This window comes from Epinephelus lanceolatus, chromosome 1 (genome assembly GCF_041903045.1).
Source record: "Epinephelus lanceolatus isolate andai-2023 chromosome 1, ASM4190304v1, whole genome shotgun sequence".
Lineage (NCBI taxonomy): Eukaryota > Metazoa > Chordata > Actinopteri > Perciformes > Serranidae > Epinephelus > Epinephelus lanceolatus.
Genome location: NC_135734.1, coordinates 52,977,501 through 52,997,500, shown reverse-complemented (window position 1 = coordinate 52,997,500; position 20,000 = coordinate 52,977,501). Strand labels below are relative to the sequence as shown.

The 20,000-nt window shown below is 44.3% G+C and overlaps 3 protein-coding genes across 3 annotated transcripts in view; all 3 read left to right on the top strand.

Moving 5' to 3' along the window:
- aldh4a1 (aldehyde dehydrogenase 4 family, member A1) overlaps window positions 1–4,123 on the top strand; it is a 22,135-nt gene extending 18,012 nt beyond the window's left edge. The window contains exons 14-15 of the mRNA XM_033626882.2: window positions 2,897–3,015; window positions 3,124–4,123. Coding sequence (XP_033482773.1) covers window positions 2,897–3,015; window positions 3,124–3,236 — 232 coding nt within the window. The 3' untranslated portion in view covers window positions 3,237–4,123. The remainder of the gene's footprint in view (window positions 1–2,896; window positions 3,016–3,123) is intronic.
- Window positions 4,124–12,165: 8,042 nt separating this feature from the next.
- Window positions 12,166–16,314, top strand: LOC117256552 (E3 ubiquitin-protein ligase TRIM39-like). Its single transcript, XM_033626035.2, has 2 exons — window positions 12,166–12,535; window positions 12,805–16,314. The coding sequence occupies exon 2, from the start codon at window positions 12,822–12,824 to the stop codon at window positions 14,208–14,210; it is 1,389 nt and encodes a 462-aa protein (XP_033481926.2). The 5' UTR covers window positions 12,166–12,535; window positions 12,805–12,821; the 3' UTR covers window positions 14,211–16,314.
- Window positions 16,315–18,736: 2,422 nt separating this feature from the next.
- Window positions 18,737–20,000, top strand: part of rnf123 (ring finger protein 123) — a 192,233-nt gene continuing 190,969 nt past the window's right edge. Inside the window, exons 1-2 of the mRNA XM_078172042.1 lie at window positions 18,737–18,890; window positions 19,456–19,575. Coding sequence (XP_078028168.1) covers window positions 19,494–19,575 — 82 coding nt within the window. The 5' untranslated portion in view covers window positions 18,737–18,890; window positions 19,456–19,493. The remainder of the gene's footprint in view (window positions 18,891–19,455; window positions 19,576–20,000) is intronic.

Sequence of the window (20,000 nt, the reverse complement as noted above, 5' to 3'; positions counted from 1 at the left end):
ATAATGAAGATAATGAAGATGATGAAGATAATGAAGATGATGATGATGATGATGGTGATGAAGATGATGATGAAGATGATGATGAAGATGATGATGATGATGATGATGATGATGAAGATGATGATGGAGATGAAGAAGATGAAGATGATGATGGAGATGAAGAAGATGAAGATGATGATGAAGATGATGAAGAAGATGATGATGAAGATGATGAAGAAGAAGATGAAGAAGATGATGATGAAGATGATAATAATGGTGATGATGATGATGATGAAGATGATGATGAAGAAGAAGAAGAAGAAGAAGAAGAAGATAATGATGATGGTGATGAAGATGATGATGAAGATAATGAAGATGATGATGATGATGATGATGATGATGATGATGATGAAGATAATGATGATGGTGATGAAGATGATGATGAAGATAATGAAGATGATGGTGATGAAGATGATGATGAAGATAATGAAGATGATGGTGATGAAGATGATGATGAAGATAATGAAGATGATGAAGATAATGAAGATGATGAAGATAATGAAGATGATGATGATGATGAAGATGATGATGGTGATGATGAAGATGATGATGATGAAGATGATGATGATGAAGAAGATGATGGTGAAGATGATGAAGATGATGATGAAGAAGATGATGATGATGGTGAAGGTGATGATGAAGAAGATGATGATGATGGTGAAGATGATGACGAAGATGATGAAGATGATGATGATGATGAAGATGATGATGATGATGATGAAGATAATGAAGATGAAGATGAAGAAGAAGACACACAGCTCACCTCCAACAGGTAAACTTCTCTCACCTGCCCTGCTGTGTGATGGAAAAACACCTGCAGCAACAGTGACAGCCGTGGATCAGCCCGCTGCTTTCAGACGTCACCACTCAAGACAAGCCGTCAGCAGGTAAAGACACACCTTCAACAGGTAGCCCTGTTGTCATGGAGACGCAAATCCCTGCTGTGATGGGCTGACGGCCCAAACCGAACCGAACCGAACCAAATCAAACCAAACCATCCCACTGGCTCACTTTTTGTTGCAGATGCTGTTTCGTGACGACCCTGAGCTCAGAGGGAGGTTAAACATGGCCGATCAGACAAAAAAACAAAAACAAAAACAAAAACAAACAAACAGGGCACGTAGTCCAGCAGGGATCTGTCCAGTGTGCCAGACGACCCCTGCTGGTGTCCATCCAGAATAAACGTCCATAAATCCGCTCAGAAATCAGACAAAAAAAGACATATTGTTTTTATGACTCCACGCCAGAGACAGCCATGGACAGAGGCGTTATGATTTCAAGTTGTCTGTCCCGTCCTTAACACGATATCTCAAGAACGCCTCAAGGGAAGTTCTTTAAATTTGGCACAAACGTCCACTTTGACTGAAGAATAAACTGATTAGAGTTTTGCAGTCAAAGATCAAAGGTCAGAGTGACCTCACAAAACATATCTTTGTTCTGACAAAATGACATGACATGGATGGACACTGTCAGAGACACTGGGCTGGTGGGCGGAGCCATACAACCACAGGGTGGGCGGAGTCATACAACCACAGGGTGGACTGGTGGGCGGAGTCACAACCACAGGGTGGATTGGTGGGCGGAGTCATACAACCACAGGGTGGACTGGTGGGTGGAGTCATACAACCACAGGGCGGACTGGTGGGCGGAGCCATACAACCACAGGGTGGGCGGAGTCATACAACCACAGGGCGGACTGGTGGGCGGAGTCATACAACCACAGGGTGGACTGGTGGGCGGAGTCATACAACCACAGGGCGGACTGGTGGGCGGAGTCATACAACCACAGGGTGGACTGGTGGGCGGAGTCATACAACCACAGGGTGGACTGGTGGGCGGAGTCATACAACCACAGGGTGGACTGGTGGGTGGAGTCATACAACCACAGGGTGGGCGGAGTCATACAACCACAGGGCGGACTGGTGGGCGGAGTCATACAACCACAGGGTGGACTGGTGGGCGGAGTCATACAACCACAGGGTGGACTGGTGGGCGGAGTCACAACCACAGGGTGGATTGGTGGGCGGAGTCATACAACCACAGGGTGGACTGGTGGGTGGAGTCATACAACCACAGGGCGGACTGGTGGGCGGAGCCATACAACCACAGGGTGGGCGGAGTCATACAACCACAGGGCGGACTGGTGGGCGGAGTCATACAACCACAGGGTGGACTGGTGGGCGGAGTCACACAACCACAGGGTGGGCTGGTGGGTGGAGTCATACAACCACAGGATGGACTGGTGGGCGGAGTCATACAACCACAGGGTGGACTGGTGGGCGGAGTCATACAACCACAGGGCGGACTGGTGGGCGGAGTCATACAACCACAGGGTGGACTGGTGGGCGGAGTCATACAACCACAGGGTGGACTGGTGGGCGGAGTCATACAACCACAGGGTGGACTGGTGGGAGGAGTCAGACAACCACAGGGTGGACTGGTGGGTGGAGTCATACAACCACAGGGTGGACTGGTGGGCGGAGTCATACAACCACAGGGTGGACTGGTGGGCGGAGTCATACAACCACAGGGTGGACTGGTGGGTGGAGTCATACAACCACAGGGTGGACTGGTGGGAGGAGTCAGACAACCACAGGGCGGACTGGTGGGCGGAGTCATACAACCACAGGGTGGACTGGTGGGCGGAGTCATACAACCACAGGGCGGACTGGTGGGCGGAGTCATACAACCACAGGGTGGTGACTGTGGTTTGGAGTTTTTTTGAGCTGATAATTTTCTGTCCATCCAAACAGGAGCTGCTCACACATCACTCAGACCACAGCTCAGCTCAGTCTGTGTGCCGACGGCTGTTTGAACTGTGAGTGTTTGATATCAATAAAGTTTCTGTGTGTTGCAGGACTGTGATCGACGAGGCAGCCAAAGCGCTGAGAAACGCTGCAGGGAACTACTACGTTAATGATAAATCCACCGGCTCCATCGTCGCTCAGCAGCCGTTTGGTGGCGCCAGAGCTTCAGGTAAGAGTTGGTTTCACTCTGCATGTGACCAGAGACGCACACATGAGACAAACATACACACATCTGAACTTCCTGTTTGTGTTCAACTGAACGCTCCTCTTCATCAAGGAACCAACGACAAACCTGGAGGTCCACACTACGTCCTGAGGTGGACGTCTCCGCAGGTGGTGAAGCAGACCCACGTCCCCCTCACAGACTGGAGGTACTCCTACATGGGCTGAGCGCCGCTGCCTGCCGGTCCAATCAGAGCCCATCCTGCATCAGCTGATTCTCCTGCTGTGAAATGAAAAGAGTGTTTGCACTGAAGCTGGACCTGAATGTATGTGAGCAGCAGAGCGGCGAGGAAGTCTTCCATCCCGTCCTCCGCACACTTTGACCCGACTCTCTGTCTGCTGCTCGGTTCTTCATCACTGATGTTGGCGCTCAGCCACAAACTGTCTGCTCATACTTTGATCTTACCTGAATCTAGTTCGTCTGTCACTTGATCCGTTAGTCGAAATAATCTGCAGCATTTTTGATGAATAACTGGAGTCATTTTGTTCAAAGGTCAAATGGAAAAATTCACTGATTATGAATCTTCCTGCTTTTGTTCGTCGTCTGTAAACTGAATATCTTTGTCGAGAATATCGAGGGAAAATCTGACAGATGGATCTGAAATGAAAATAATCTTAGACCCTCCATCAAATTCAAATAATATTTTAGGTCAGTGTCCAAACATGAAAAGAGTTCCTTTGTGTTGCGTCTCTGAACACAAAGCCTGTTAGTGTTTTATATTTGTTAGTCTAACGATGAAACAAATCATTTTATGGATGTGTGTGTGAAACAGGTCGTGTTTCCTGTTTCCTTCTGACGTGTCAGATTTTAGTGGCAGTAAAACTGTTACAGAAACAGGCAGCGGGTGATTTTAAGCTGCGTCCTGCTGTGATTTCACTTTCTGCTGCTTTGTCTTTAATCAAACAGTTTAATGTGTATTTTCTGAAGAGTATTTTGTATTTTAATCTGTCCTCAAACAAAAACAAAGGATTTCTTCTATTTTCAGAATGTGCCTGCCTTAGAAACTCTGTAAATTCATTTTGGACAATAAAGTATTAAATTATTACGATCTAAACTTGTGCTCTTTTGTTTCTTGGCTGTTTTATCGTCCCGTCCCTCCAAAATTTCACCCTCTGTTTTTGGGGTCGTTGCAGTCTGAAACGTCTCATTTCACGGCGTTTTGAAAACCTTGTGACGCATGTTTCCATGTTTACAGGTGCTTTTATGCCTCCACGCCGGGGACAGCTGCGGCCGGAGGCGTTATGTCTTCAGGCTGTCCGTACGTACGTCACATTCTGGTGAACACGATATCTCAAAAACACTGTGAGGTAAATTCTTCAAATTGGCACAAACGTCCCCTCGGACTGAAGGATGAACTGACTGGAGTTTGGTGGTCAAAGGTCACTGACATCATAAAACATATTTCTGGCCCTTACTCAAGAATCCATACACTAATTACAGCTGCTGCGCAGCAATGGTCGGGGCCGGGCAATTTTAGGCAAAATTAGGCAATTCTGAGCAACACACACACTAAAACAAAGCATATCACAACATAGAAGTTACATCATATAATTATGGCATGCCCTTCAAATTGTGGATGAGTGGCTGAAGTGATCAGACTCATAATATACAAAGGAAAGAAAAAACTCAGAACAAGAAAGTAAGAATAACAGTAACTGCTAGCAGTTATGAACAAACTGGCCTGATCTAGCTTAAAGCTAAACATTATCCATGGTGACAAAGATGAAAACATTTTTTAAAATGTAAAAGTAGCTATTAGATAGACTCTGCATATTGACTGATAGCTAAGCCAAATAAACAGGGAAAAGAGACGAGGGATAACAGGGAAAAGTGTTGATAAAGAGTATTTGTCTCTCTGCAAAACTGCCTGGATCATAATTATTTTAACCTTGGTAGTCTCTAATCCACATAGCATGATGCCTGAACATAGGACTTTCACATTAGAACGTCCGTTCTGCCTTAGCTGAGGCTTAAACTCACAACTTCTGAGACTGAGGTCCGTCTTCTATCTCACTGAGCTAACTGGCAAGTGACAGTTCATGTGTGGCTTCACAGATTGACTAAGCCAAGCATCAGAGTGCCAGACAGCAGCCATCCATGCCATGGAAAAGCACATTTCAAAGTGAAAGTTCCAAAGCTGTAGCACATATGGTTGATTTGTTATGAATTTTCACAGTTTTGAACTTCAGAGGCTGCTGTAGCGCCACCATCAGGACTATTGTCTTGTGTTTCCAGTTGAGGACATCTGGCATGGGACTGGACCTTTGTGCAAAGTTTGGTGATTTTTCACGCATAGGAAGTAGGATTTTCTCAGAAGAAGAAGAAGAAGGAGAAGAACATGCAGCAGAACAATTACAAAAGGATCAGCTGCAGCTCAGCTCCACACTCAACTCAGTCACAACGATCTGAACATTCTCAGAAGGGTTTTCGCTCCGGTCACAGTACCGAGACGACGATGGTAAAAATCACTGATGATCTCTGAACAGTAGCTGACTGTGGACTCTAACTGTTCCTCTCTTTCATTTGTTTTTATTGCTACTAATACTTTTATTGCAATAAATTCATGTTTCATTTACAACTACACTCTATTCAGTATTTTTTCATACAAAGTATGTGTGTGTATGTGTGTGTGTGTGTACACCCAGTGAAAACAAACTATATTTTCATCCTTGTCCAAATACATACATACATACATACATACATACATACATACATACATACATACATACATACTTATCTGCACCTCTGAATGTGAACAAACATGGACACAAAAATGTGGCCGTACGTGTACACACTCAGATTTAACACTAAAAAGAGACATAGAAAGGAAATGGGAAAACGTTCACAGCACAATGATCATGCCTCTTATTCATAATATTAATTAGTTTATTCATTTGATTCGTTAATGGCCTCAAAACTCAGATCTCTTCATTTCTAACTCTATACGTTACTGTCTCCATCTCGGAAATCTCCCTGATAGTTACTACCCATTTTTAACTGATGGACTTCAGGATTTAACCACATCCTGGTGATGTGTTTCATGGCCACGGTGTTCAGAATTCTACTGATCTCTTTCCTGCATCAGCTCTGGTGGAGATTTTCCTACAATAATATGCACAGGGATAATTGCTGTTTTTATTTGGAACATACTCACAATATCTGATTGCCAACATAATTTTAAAACCGGGCAGAGACAGAAAACGTGTCAATGGTTTGCCTTTGTCTCGCCGCTCTTCTCCAGCAGTTCGACGTCATAGATGTGTTAATTTTGGAATGTACCTGTGGTGTAATAAAAAATCTTGAATATAATTTCCATTCAAAATCTTTCCAATACTTAGTTTGTTGTTTTGTGAATCTCTCTGCAAACTTGCTTCACTCTTCACTGTTAACCTGCTGTCCTAGTTCAGCCACCCATTTTTGTTGCGTACTAGTTTCAGCGTCCGTACTGTTCTCCAGAGGTTTGTATGTTTTTGACAAAGAGTTGTTTATTTCCTTATTATGACTTTTGCTCAGAGAGGCAATTAAAGGGGCATTTCTTTTGCGGTTTGATTTTTTATTTTATAAGGTATGTCCTTATTTGCAAATATTTATAGAAATTACTTTGTGCCAGATTGTACTTAGAAACTAGTGACTGAAAGGAGCTCACGGTGTTGTTGCTCAGCATCTGTAAATATGTTTTTAATCCTCTTGATGCCATACTTTCAAAATGTCATCTGTCCTGTTTGGTTCAAACTGGCGATCCCATGCCATTCCTCGGAAGTATACTATATCCTCATTTATTTTGTGAGTGTTGTGAATATTTTTTCCAACTTCTTAGTGTGTTGTCAACACATCTGTTTAGTCCTTTGATCTGTGAGTAATCCTTTGTGTCTATATAAGGTAATGATTTTATAGATATTGGTATGGACTTCTTCTCAACCACTCTCCACTTTGCTTCACCTCTGTCATTCGACCATCTTGTATTTATTTGTGTTGAATTAAAGTAGCTCTGCAGGTTAGGAACGGCCAAACCCCCACGCTGTGTTGCTTTAGTTCATTTATTGATTATTATTCGTTTCTTTTTGTTATTCCATATAAATTTACTTAGTAATCCATTCCACCTTTTAAAACATGTGGTAGGAACTGGTATGGGTGCAGTCTGGAACAGGAAGAGGAACTGTGGTAGAATCATCATTTTAATTGTGTCCACTCATCCACAGAATAGAGTCTGCTAACATTTTCCACTTATTTAAATCAGATTACATTTTTTCCTCTAAGGGCACATAATTGACTTCATACAGTTTGTTCAAATCCTTGTGAATAAAATTCCCAAATAGTTAATTTAATTCTGATTCCATTTTAACTTAAGGTTGTTCTTAAAGAGGCAACAGATAGGATTCGTTTTAGCTTGGCGCCACCTAGCATCAGTGGTGTTGCATCGCACTGTGGCCACGACCAAATTGAGCGTGGGGATCAGAGATAATGAATCAAATGTAGGCTGTAAAGCCACCAGTATACCTCTATGTATATGTAGAATGAGAAGGTGTGTGGACACTCTACTAAATAAATGAGTAAAGAGACCGAGCAACAATTATCAGATTTATCTGAAGAAAAAACAAATAGTAAAGCAAATAATTATAGCAGAATGCACAGTACCAGTACAGACAGCTCACAGTAAATGATACCAATATGTACAGTATCAGTACAAACAACAGTAGACACAGTGGAATTATACCAATATGCACATGTAAACAGTCCCCATTCTAGAATAAACGCTACCGTATGGAAACCATGCGGCCGGTTGGAGCTCAAATTGAATGGGAAACAAAGTCCAGTGTTCACTTAGCTGGGCGTAACTTAGCTGGGCGATGTCCGTGGATAGCTGCCTCCGTGAGAAGAGAACAGAAGGAAGGGAGGGGGGTATCACTGTCCGAGGGCTGCCGTAGAATGGCAACCAGGATGTCAGCCGACCAACACTCGCTACCCGCTCCCTGGTTGCGGCGATTTGCGATGCTGGCCAGCTAGGAATGAACTAGCAGCCAGTACAGTACAGTCCTCTCTGGTCTAGCTAACATTTAGCCGTGTTACTTACTGATCCATTAGAAAGAAAGCTAGCTGGACATGGGTTTTGAAGCCTCTTTGGTCACGGAGCTCCCTCCATCTCTTGAACGCCTGACTGAGGTTTACTCTTGTTTTTCCTCTTCTTTTATCACTCTCCTTTTTGTTTAGTTTCATTTATTCTGTGTCCTGAAAACTCACTGTCTTCATTTATCGATGTCTTTAAAGCTGGTAGTGAAGTTCCAGGTGATGTCATATACATAATGTCATCATCAGCGTACATTGCCAGCTTATGGACTTCCTGTCCTATTGTTACTCCCTTAATAAGGTTCTGCCGTCTCACTGCTTCAGCTAACGGTTCCATACACACAATAGAAATCAGCCCAGAGAGTGGGTCTCCCTGTCTAGTTCCCTCACGTATTTTTATCCGTCTTCACAGAGCACCATTGACCTTTACTTGTGCTGCAGGATTTGTATACATTACTTGCAACCAAGAGGTAACTTTTGGATGAAAGCCAAAAGCTTTAGCTGTATTAAAGATATAGAGCCATATTATCTGTCGAATGCTTTTTCTGCGTCCATCGTTATCAAAAGTACATCTTTTTAATTTTTTTGACAACGATCAATTATATTTAAAGTGCGCCTACCCATGACAAACCCACACTGGTCCCTCTTTATTATATTTGGAATTATTTATTTTAATCTCTCTTATTATTGATGATAATATTTTTTGATCTGTATTTAATAACTTTATCGGTCTATATGACGAACGCTCAGTTAAATCCTTTCCTTCTTTAGGTTGACAGTGATTACTGATGAATTTCACGTTGGTGCCCAGATTCCTGCTTCCAAAGCAAAATTATAAACTCTATGCAGAAGTGGAGTCAGAGGTAATCTAAACTCTTGATGAACTCCATTTGTGTGCCCATCAGTCCCTGGGGTCTTCCCCTTTTTAAGTTTCTTTATTTGTCTTGATGTTTCATCTATTGAAGTTTTTATGAGAGATGTGTTCTGATGAGGGGTGGCTTGTTTTAATTTAAGTTTTCCCAGGTACATTTCCATTTCTGTCCTTTCTCTCATTTCGGACTCGTCCTTATATAAATTCTCATAGAATTGTGCAAAGGTCTCTGCTATGTCGTCTGTATTGGTTACGACTGTAGCGGTATCATCTGTTAATCTAGTTTTTGGGATTTACAAGTTTGCTTCGTAAGCTTATATGCCAGCACCTTGGTTGAATTTGGTCCATCATAATGTTTTGTTTTGTAAATGTGAGTTGTTTCTCTGTTTCCTCTGACCTTCATTTATCCAATGCTGAGTGTTTTTTTTGTAGTTGTATGTTGATGCTGGTGTTAGGGTTAAGTCTATGTTTGTCCTCCAAGAGTCTAACTTGTAACTGGAGTTCCTTCTTAACTTGCTCCTGCCACCTTTTCTTTTCAGATGCATAAGCTATTATTTCTCCTCTTAATACAGCTTTTGCTCCTTCCCATAAGGTGATCTCATTAATGGTGTCATTTAATTTAAAGTATTCATTTATGCAGTTTCTTCTCTTTAAACTTCAAGTCCTGCAAGAAGGAGTTGTTCATTCTCCGTAGATGTTTCCTTTTTTTCAAGTTTAATTTCACCTGCAAGGTAACTGTTGTATGATCTGATAAAGTCGTTGTTCCAATAACACACTGACTAATCAATCAAGTGTTTTTTTAAACATAAAGAAATAATCCAATCGACTGTAAGTGGCATGTCTACCAGAGAGGTAAGTATAATCTTTAGCTGTTGGATGTAGTGCTCTCCATATGTCCATCAGTCCTGTTTCTACATGTTCTTCTCAGTATTGTAGCTTTCCCCACCACCTACACATCTTCCCTCTCTGTCCTGTACACATTTTGTCGTTTCAAAGGGAATGTGGACATTTATGATTGTAGCCACTGTTACGTTAACACCCAGACTTGATGTTACCAAAGATGAGATGGAGGACAAGCCAGTACGTTGCAAGCATGTTTACTTCAGAAACAGGAAGTGTTACACACCAACAGGTAAGGAAACCAACAATAGTACTCGACTATATTTTGTTTTACAGAACAGCCACGCCCCTTTTTCCTGAGCTGTATGAGGATGAAAATACCTGACCGTTAGTTATTTTAGCTTTTTATGCTCTTTCTGCATCAAATGAGTCTCTTGCAGGAACAGTATGTCTCCCTTTTCTTTCTTCAATTGTTGGAATACTTTCTTCCTCTTAATACAGTTATTGAGACCATTAACATTTAAAGAAATTACATTCAAGTTACTCAAAAGACAATTACAAATTGAATACACATGCTCTTAGGCATTTACTTACTGTATCATTCCATGCTTACTCTACTTGTCCATGCTTTCTTCATTGCATGGCAAAATGTAAAGACCCACCACCTTATCTTTCCCAAAGCCAAAATTCACCAATATGCGTCAGCTCTTCCTGTTCACCGTTTCACATATTTGTCAACATTATGACTTAAACTGAACTTGGAAATGATGCCACATCTAGGGAATGTCACTCACGTCTCTGGGTCAGCAGACCGGTTATCAGTGTCCATAAGACCTGTACATCCAGCTTACTTTTTCTTCACTGTGTTTGCTTCTGCTCCATCGTGTACCAGTTAGCTGTGGATCCAGCGGGGCCAGCAGAGCTATCCTGGTGGCCTTGTGTCTTGTGTCACATGCACCCGTCACTCTCCTTCCTTCTAGGGCTCTGGATGCGCTCTCTGTTTTGCTGGAGCGATGATGTATGATCTGATATTTTCCTTCCTGAGTCGGTCCCTTATTGGTCTATACCGGCCTCTCATCTGTTTCAATCTGGTGGTGAAATCAAGGTCAAAATGTAGTCTCTTTCCATTACTAGAGCGATGCTGAGAGATATCTGCCCCGTGTATCTCCTCCACTCTGAGCTCCATTTCATCCATTCTTGTCTCAGTTTTCTCCAGTTTTTGCCGCAGCTCAGTTGTTTCTTAATATCTCGCTCCGTCTCCTTGCGGTATGTTTTGAATTCAGATCGGAAGTCTTCAATCTCTGTAGTGATGGAGTGTTTCAGTTCAATCAAGAAGAGGCGCCTGTCGGCTGTTTGGCCATCTTACCGTGTTTCTCTCATTTGTTATTGTCAAAACTCTTCGTTTTTTATCCAGATCGGAGGTTCATTCCCGTCCAGATGTATCCCACGGTTTTAATCTTTAAGTTAGCGCCTTTAGCATTACATAGTTATTACAAGTTGAGGGCTAGGCAGACGCCACTTTTTCAACCTGCTGCCATTGCACCACTTCAATGTTCCACTTGATCTGAACGCAGCCTTTGAAACCATCTCACATAACATCCTTCTATAGAGACGAGCTACCAGCGGTTTCACTGACACCACTCTTGACTGGTTTAAATCATCTCTCTCTGGTCGCACTCATTTTGTTCAGAAATTTCAGATCCAACTCTCTTCCTGTTACTAGTGGTGTTCCTCAGGGCTCTGTCCTGGGTACCCTTTTATTTATTATCCACCTTCCTCCTCTTGATCATATCTTCAGAAAATCTGACATTTAGTTTCACTGCTACGCTGATGACACCCAGCTCTATCTGTCCAAGACTGCAGACTCCCTCTGCAGTTCAGTGGGGTACTTGTCTCTGGATGGGTTTGGTTTTCAGGGTGGGAGACAAACTTCTATCAAAGGGTTCAAAATAAGACATGGACAACTTGTGTTTTTACTTGTTCCTGACATGTTCCAACTGTTGCACAGTGCCCACTGAGTCCACCCTTAGGCGGTGATCACACCGAGATGAAATGTTAGAAACTTGACACCAGTAAAACTATTGTTTTCCTATGATACGGCGCGTCTGACTGGCATTCAAGCATCTTTTTAGATGGGCGTTTTTCCAGCGTATTTTTAGACGTGCGTTTTTCTGGCGTCTTTTTAGACGCGTTTTTGTAGACGCTTGTTTTTAGACGTGCGTAGATGCTGAAAAGTTAAAATATTTTCAACTTTTTGAGCGTGAGATACCAGTAGGTAGCGCGCATTGAATAAGTTCCTTCAGTGTTTCAAGCGTCTTTGAAGCGTCCGCGTCTCTAGTGTCTCATTTCTGTGTAATCACCCCCTTACAGAGGAAGCTGGCTGACCTGTCATGTTGGTCACTTTTCTTTCACATGATTGAAAACAAAGTAAAAAATGACAGAAACAACAGTGAAAATGAAATTTGCTCCAGGTGAGTCTTCTTAGTGTTCTTTCCATCAAAGTTATGTTGCCATAGAGACGTGATCTCAGAGCAGTGTGACGGATCATATTCATCAACGGGTCCCTTTAAGATGACACACATCAGTGGGCTGACTAAGCTCCTCCCCTTTCTGGCATCATCTGAGAGAAAAGAGGAAACAGTTTGTTACTGTTCAGTTCTTCGTGAGAAGAGACGCACCCAAAGACAGACGGTAAGATTTACCTTCATTACGAAGCTGTGACTTCAACTGAGGACGGTTAGAGAAGGGAGTACTGAAGTACTGATATACTGAGGTACTGATATACTGAAGTACTGATATACTGAAGTACTGATATACTGAGGTACTGACATACTTCAACCTGCTGCTGACTGAAAAAACACTCAGAGACTCAAAGTGAAAGTAACTGAAGCAGCTTTCTACAGTGGGGAGGGAAATTCCACTGACTTCCTGTTTTAACATGCTGTCTGCTGTGTTTTCAGCTTCACTCAGAGACTAAATGGCTTCCAGATCAGAGGAGGATCTCTGCTGTCCGGTCTGTCAGGACGTCTTTAGACATCCTGTTCTTCTGTCATGTAGCCATAGCTTCTGTAAAGACTGTCTGAAGCGCTGGTGGAAAGACAAACAAACAAAGGAGTGTCCACTTTGTAAGAGAAGATCTTCAAAAGAACCACCTTTAAACCTGGCGTTAAAGAACCTGTGTGAGGCCTTCTTACAGGAGAGAGATCAGAGAGCTTCAGAGGCTCTCTGCAGTCTGCACTCTGAGAAACTCAAACTCTTCTGTCTGGACCATCAGCAGCCGGTTTGTCTTGTCTGCAGAGTTTCAGAAAAACACACCAAGCACAGATTCAGACCCATCGATGAAGCTGCACGACAACACAAGAAGGAAGTTGAGGAAACTCTGGAGCCCTTAAAGGAGAAGTTAAAGGTTTGTGAACAAGTTAAAGTGAAGTGTGAACAAACAGCACAACACATGAAGGTCCAGGCCCGACGCACAGAGAGACAGATTAACGAGCAGTTTAAGAAGCTTCACCAGTTTCTAGAAGAGGAAGAGGAGGCCAGGATGGCTGCACTGAGGGAGGAAGAGGAGCAGAAGAGTCAGATGATGAAGGAGAAGATGGAGGCTCTGAGCAGAGAGATAGCAGCTCTTTCAGACACAGTCAGAGCCACAGAGGACGAGCTGAGAGCTGAAGACGTCTCATTCCTGCTCAACTACAAGGCTGCAGTGGACAGAGTCCAGCAGCGCCCCCTGCTGGATGATCCACAGCTGCTCTCAGGAGCTCTGATAGACGAGGCCAAACACCTGGGCAACCTGACCTTCAACATCTGGAACAAGATGAAGGACATGGTCTCCTACACTCCTGTGATCCTGGATCCAAACACTACTAGTCCAAAACTCATCCTGTCTGAAGATCTGACCAGTGTGAGACCAGCAGAGGAGGAGCAGCAGCTTCCTGATAATCCAGAGAGGTTTGATCAACACTGGTCTTCTCGCGCCTCTGAGGGCTTTAACTCAGGGACTCACAGCTGGGATGTCGAGGTTGGAGACAGTACACAGTGGGGCCTGGGTGTGTTAGCAGAGTCTGTCCAGGGGAGGGGACACATGCGGTCTAAATTATGGGGAATACGGATCTTTAACGGTGAATACTCAGCATGGTCACCACCGGATTTATCAACTGATCTCCAACTGAAGAAGAAGCTCCAGAGGATCAGAGTGAATCTGGACTGGAACAGAGGAAAGCTGTCGTTCTCTGATCCTGATACTAACACACACATACACACCTTCACACACACTTTCACTGAGAGACTGTTTCCATACGTTAGCACTGTGGACAAACTGAAGATCTTACCGCTGAAGGTCTGTGTGACAGTGGAACAGAGCAGGTAGAGATCAGCAGGATGATTCTGTTTATAATGATGTTTGTGTGACTGAACTGAAGCTGTTGAGCTGAACCTGTCCTCCTGCACCTGTCCTCCTGAACCTGTCCTCCTGCACCTGTCCTCCTGAACCTGTCCTCCTGAACCTGTCCTCCTGCACCTGTCCTCCTGAACCTGTCCTCCTGAACCTGTCCTCCTGAACCTGTCCTTCTGCACCTGTCCTCCTGCACCTGTCCTCCTGCACCTGTCCTCCTGAACCTGTCCTCCTGCACCTGTCCTCCTGAACCTGTCCTCCTGAACCTGTCCTCCTGCACCTGTCCTCCTGAACCTGTCCTCCTGAACCTGTCCTCCTGCACCTGTCCTCCTGCACCTGTCCTCCTGAACCTGTCCTCCTGCACCTGTCCTCCTGCACCTGTCCTCCTGAACCTGTCCTTCTGAACCTGTCCTCCTGAACCTGTCCTCCTGAACCTGTCCTCCTGCACCTGTCCTCCTGAACCTGTCCTCCTGAACCTGTCCTCCTGAACCTGTCCTTCTGAACCTGTCCTCCTGAACCTGTCCTCCTGCACCTGTCCTCCTGAACCTGTCCTCCTGAACCTGTCCTCCTGCACCTGTCCTCCTGAACCTGTCCTCCTGAACCTGTCCTCCTGCACCTGTCCTCCTGAACCTGTCCTCCTGCACCTGTCCTCCTGAACCTGTCCTCCTGAACCTGTCCTCCTGCACCTGTCCTTCTGAACCTGTCCTCCTGAACCTGTCCTCCTGCACCTGTCCTCCTGCACCTGTCCTCCTGAACCTGTCCTCCTGAACCTGTCCTCCTGAACCTGTCCTCCTGCACCTGTCCTCCTGAACCTGTCCTCCTGAACCTGTCCTCCTGCACCTGTCCTCCTGAACCTGTCCTCCTGAACCTGTCCTTCTGAACCTGTCCTCCTGAACCTGTCCTTCTGAACCTGTCCTCCTGCACCTGTCCTCCTGAACCTGTCCTCCTGCACCTGTCCTCCTGAACCTGTCCTCCTGCACCTGTCCTCCTGAACCTGTCCTCCTGAACCTGTCCTTCTGAACCTGTCCTCCTGAACCTGTCCTCCTGCACCTGTCCTCCTGAACCTGTCCTCCTGAACCTGTCCTCCTGCACCTGTCCTCCTGAACCTGTCCTCCTGAACCTGTCCTCCTGCACCTGTCCTCCTGCACCTGTCCTCCTGAACCTGTCCTCCTGAACCTGTCCTCCTGAACCTGTCCTCCTGCACCTGTCCTCCTGCACCTGTCCTCCTGCACCTGTCCTCCTGCACCTGTCCTCCTGAACCTGTCCTCCTGAACCTGTCCTCCTGCACCTGTCCTTCTGAACCTGTCCTCCTGAACCTGTCCTCCTGCACCTGTCCTCCTGAACCTGTCCTCCTGCACCTGTCCTTCTGAACCTGTCCTCCTGAACCTGTCCTCCTGCACCTGTCCTCCTGAACCTGTCCTCCTGCACCTGTCCTCCTGCACCTGTCCTCCTGCACCTGTCCTCCTGAACCTGTCCTCCTGCACCTGTCCTCCTGAACCTGTCCTCCTGCACCTGTCCTCCTGCACCTGTCCTCCTGAACCTGTCCTCCTGCACCTGTCCTTCTGAACCTGTCCTCCTGAACCTGTCCTCCTGCACCTGTCCTCCTGAACCTGTCCTCCTGCACCTGTCCTTCTGAACCTGTCCTCCTGAACCTGTCCTCCTGCACCTGTCCTCCTGAACCTGTCCTCCTGCACCTGTCCTCCTGCACCTGTCCTCCTGAACCTGTCCTCCTGCACCTGTCCTCCTGAACCTGTCCTCCTGCACCTGTCCTCCTGCTGTCTCATTATTACAAAGATGTTGTATTCATCTTTCACTCGTTGGTTTTTATCATCACTTTATTTAGTTCAACAATCAGTTTTTTGTCTCTGCTGTTGACTTCTTCATGTGTGAAATGATTTACTGCTTGTTTGGTTCTTTTCTTTTTATCCATAATGTTGTTGATGTTTTATTATTTGAACTTGTGTGTGTGGAGCCATGAAGACCAGTAACCACTCTGTGCAAGCGGATTGGATCCTTGGAAACAATCAGCGTATCAATAACTGCATGTTTGAGCAGCCAATCATTGATCAGATCAAACAAACTTATTCTGAAATTCTAGTCCAGATTATAAAGTTCTCAAACATTCAAATCAATGTTTCATTTCTTTCTATGAAATCTGTACTGTATAAAATACGTCTCCAATGATCCCAAACATCTGATCAATATTCTGTCTGATGTCATTCAGCTGGATGCTGCTGTTTAGTCATTTAGTCAGTGGCCTCATTTAAGGTGGACATGTCATGTTTAAGGTGGATTTATGTTCATGTAACCTTTGTCCATAAAACAATAAAAAATTCTCTTCTCATCATTTTTCTTTGTTTATCATTTTAACAGATGTGATAAAGATTTGAGGTCGCACAGGCCACAGACGTCAACACAACCTGTTTTTAGATTTCCTCTTAGATCATATCCTCCCTCCCTGTCACAAAACAGTTTTTGAATATTGCCAAGAAGTAGATTATTTTTTGCTACAAACATTATGTGGACTGTTTTAAATTTGACCAGATCCCCAAAGTTTAATGTCTGTGACTGTAAACACAGTGTGTAGGTGTGCATCATGTACAGTCATAATGATTTCTTTATAATATGTGTGATGTGTATAAAGTACCTGTACAGGTGTGACCTCCACACAGTGATATTTGGTGATTCATGGTCCAGGATGTGTCCTGATTTCCCATAATGCACTGCTTCCTGCCAGCTTTGGTTGAATGGGACTTATTTGAGGTTTCCAGATGATTTTGAGATCCAGTGTCACTCACAGAAATGTATCCTCACACATGTTGTCTGTATTAACACCATCTGTCTTAATTTGTACTTGTGTATAAATTTTTTTTAATAACAACATTTAGGTCAAATTTTGTGATTGTTTTTGTCAAACCTTCTTTTCAATTTATTCATTTCTGTCGTTATTGCTGTCAAAAGCAGCTGTCAATCCTCTGCAGAGCACGAAAAGTTGGATCTTCTGCAAATACAACAAATTTTAAAGTTGTCGTCTGTTGTGATTTCATCACACAGGAAGTGTCTCAGCAGCTGGAGGCCACTTTGTCCAACAGTTTTTAATGAGAATTATTTATTCTATTTTATTACCTCCACCAAGGAGATTATGTTTTCACCGGTGTTGGTCTGTTTGTTTGTTTGTCTGCAAAATAACTCAAAAAGTAATGAACGGATTGTGATGAAATTTTCAGGAAAGGTGGATAATGGGACAAGGAACAGATGATACAATTTTGGTGGTGATCGGTTGAAGCAAAGTGGATAAAATAATAAATAAATCTATGGTCTGACAGCCTCAGCAGCAATTAAGACGGTGAAAATAGCGCCATCCGGTGGCCAGACAGCACGTCTTGTTCTATTTGCTAAATATTGTTGTAATTGTAAAGTTGAAATTAATGTTCTGTGTTGGAAAAAAAGAAAGTGAAAAATACAAAAAAACATATTATATTCTGTGTTGGTTCAAAATAAAAACTAAATAAATACACCACAGTGTCTCCATGGTGACGGCATATATAACCTCATAATGATAGTGATGCAAATAAACTAATTGTGATGCAGGCTGCAAAATCTGATGCAGAGGGGGAGGGAATATCACCTACTTGGCGGAGGTCTGCACTCTCTGACTGCTTTTCTAGTTTTATATTTTTATTTAGACGTTTATTGATCAGGGACAAATGCATTAAACATTATTTCATATAAAATATAAAACAGATGTCATGCATACAAGTTTACAAGAAACTTTTTGTCACTGTTTTTGCTGCGCGCCGCATGTGTGTCTGCGCTCTAGGCGCCTGGTGTTTTTGCTGCAGTGCTCTGAACTCCTCAAGTTGAAAAGAAAGAAAAGTGCTCCACGCCATCTCAGCTTTTCCCCATTGTCCAATGGGATGATGTGAGAGGCGGGGCTTCTGTGGTGGTCATGACAACCAGTGTACAGTTGGTAAACAATGGAGGAGAAACTGGTGGTAGTGGTTGCTGGATACCCAGAGCTATACGACTTTACAAAGCACAGTTAGCACCATGTGAATAGAAAACAGCAGATAAGTGCAGTACTGTAAACGTCCATGATGGAGGAGAAGCTCCTGGACCAACTGGTGGTACTCCCCATGATCCAGCCTCTTTTTTAGGGTCTCATGTACCCACACAGATCTCTGTTTATCTGCTGACAGCCTCTCACCCTCAACCAGAGCTACAGACAGCACCCTCTGCCTCAACATGGCAGCAACTACACACTGATTACTGCAGGATACACAAACAGTAGACTGATCACACAGGAAGGTTAGGGTGAGGAGGTGATGGGCTGGTTGCCTGGCAACAATAAAAAGGTGCAGCAAGTGTTTTTACTGATTCAGAAACATCTGCTGTTGTTCCTTGTGAACCTCAACATGAGCTTATTTGACCTTTAATTCAGTCCAACTTCGGTCTTAATTCTCCTTTCGCCTTTTCAAAATCTATTTTGTACCATGTGGCGCTCCGTAGGGTGAGAGGCGTTGACTGTTGTGGTAGAAATTAGCCCTGCAGTCGGGACAGCTGTCTGTGACACTGCTAGTCTTCATCAGTGTGAATTAAGTCCGGACACGAGCGGGTCACAGCTGCACGAGAGGCTCGTCTCTACAGGACGAACAGGTACGTCATGCTCTTACCTGTTAGCTCTTAGCTGTTAGCTCTTAGCTGCTAGCTGTTAGCTGTTAGCTGCTAGCTGCTAGCTGCTGCTTAGCAAAACATTAATGTGTCTCCTGTCAGTGAGCCGTTAGCCAGCCGGCTACATGTAGCCTCTGCAGCTGTGTGATGAGTTAAACTGTGACGGAATGTTCCTTTAATTCAGCTCATCTCGATCCTGTCTAACGTTCTATAGAAAGACACCGGGTGTGACTGCTGGAGGAAGCTAACTGTGGCTAACGTTAGCACCATGTACAGACACTGTTTGTCTTAGCTTCTGTGGCTACATGCTAATGTTGTTTATTAATGTGTGTACAAGTACACACTGTGCACTTGTTTCAGGCACACAGCAAGTACTCACTACTGACATACCTACTGGAGTAAAAGTACTCGAGTATTCTCAGCTGCATGTAGTTAAAGTATCAGCAGTAAAAGTACTCAAGTATTCTCAGCTGCATGTAGTTAGTTACATCGTTATATTTTGTAGATCAAGGGGCAGTTCTTGGATATTCCTCCATCTGTTTCTCTGCAGTGTTTGGATCAGGTGTCCAGGTGACTCCAGAGGACAGTATGAGCTCTAAAGGAGGCGGCACCGCTCTGACTCGCCGCAACTACAGACTGGCCTCAGACACAGATAAACCCAGAAGTACAGGTATGAACCTGCTGCTGTGCTCTGAGGACACAAGAAGGGACACAGGTGGAGAGACACACACAGAGACACACACAGAGACACACAGAGACACAGAGACACACACAGAGACACACACAGACACACACAGACACACAGACACACAGAGACACACACAGACACACAGAGACACACAGACACACACAGACACACAGAGACACACAGACACACAGAGACACACAGAGACACACACAGACACAGAGACACACAGAGACACACAGAGACACACACAGACACACAGAGACACACACAGACACACAGAGACACACACAGACACACAGACACACACAGACACACACAGACACAGAGACACACAGACACAGAGACACACAGACACACACAGACACACAGAGACACACAGAGACACACAGACACACACAGACACACAG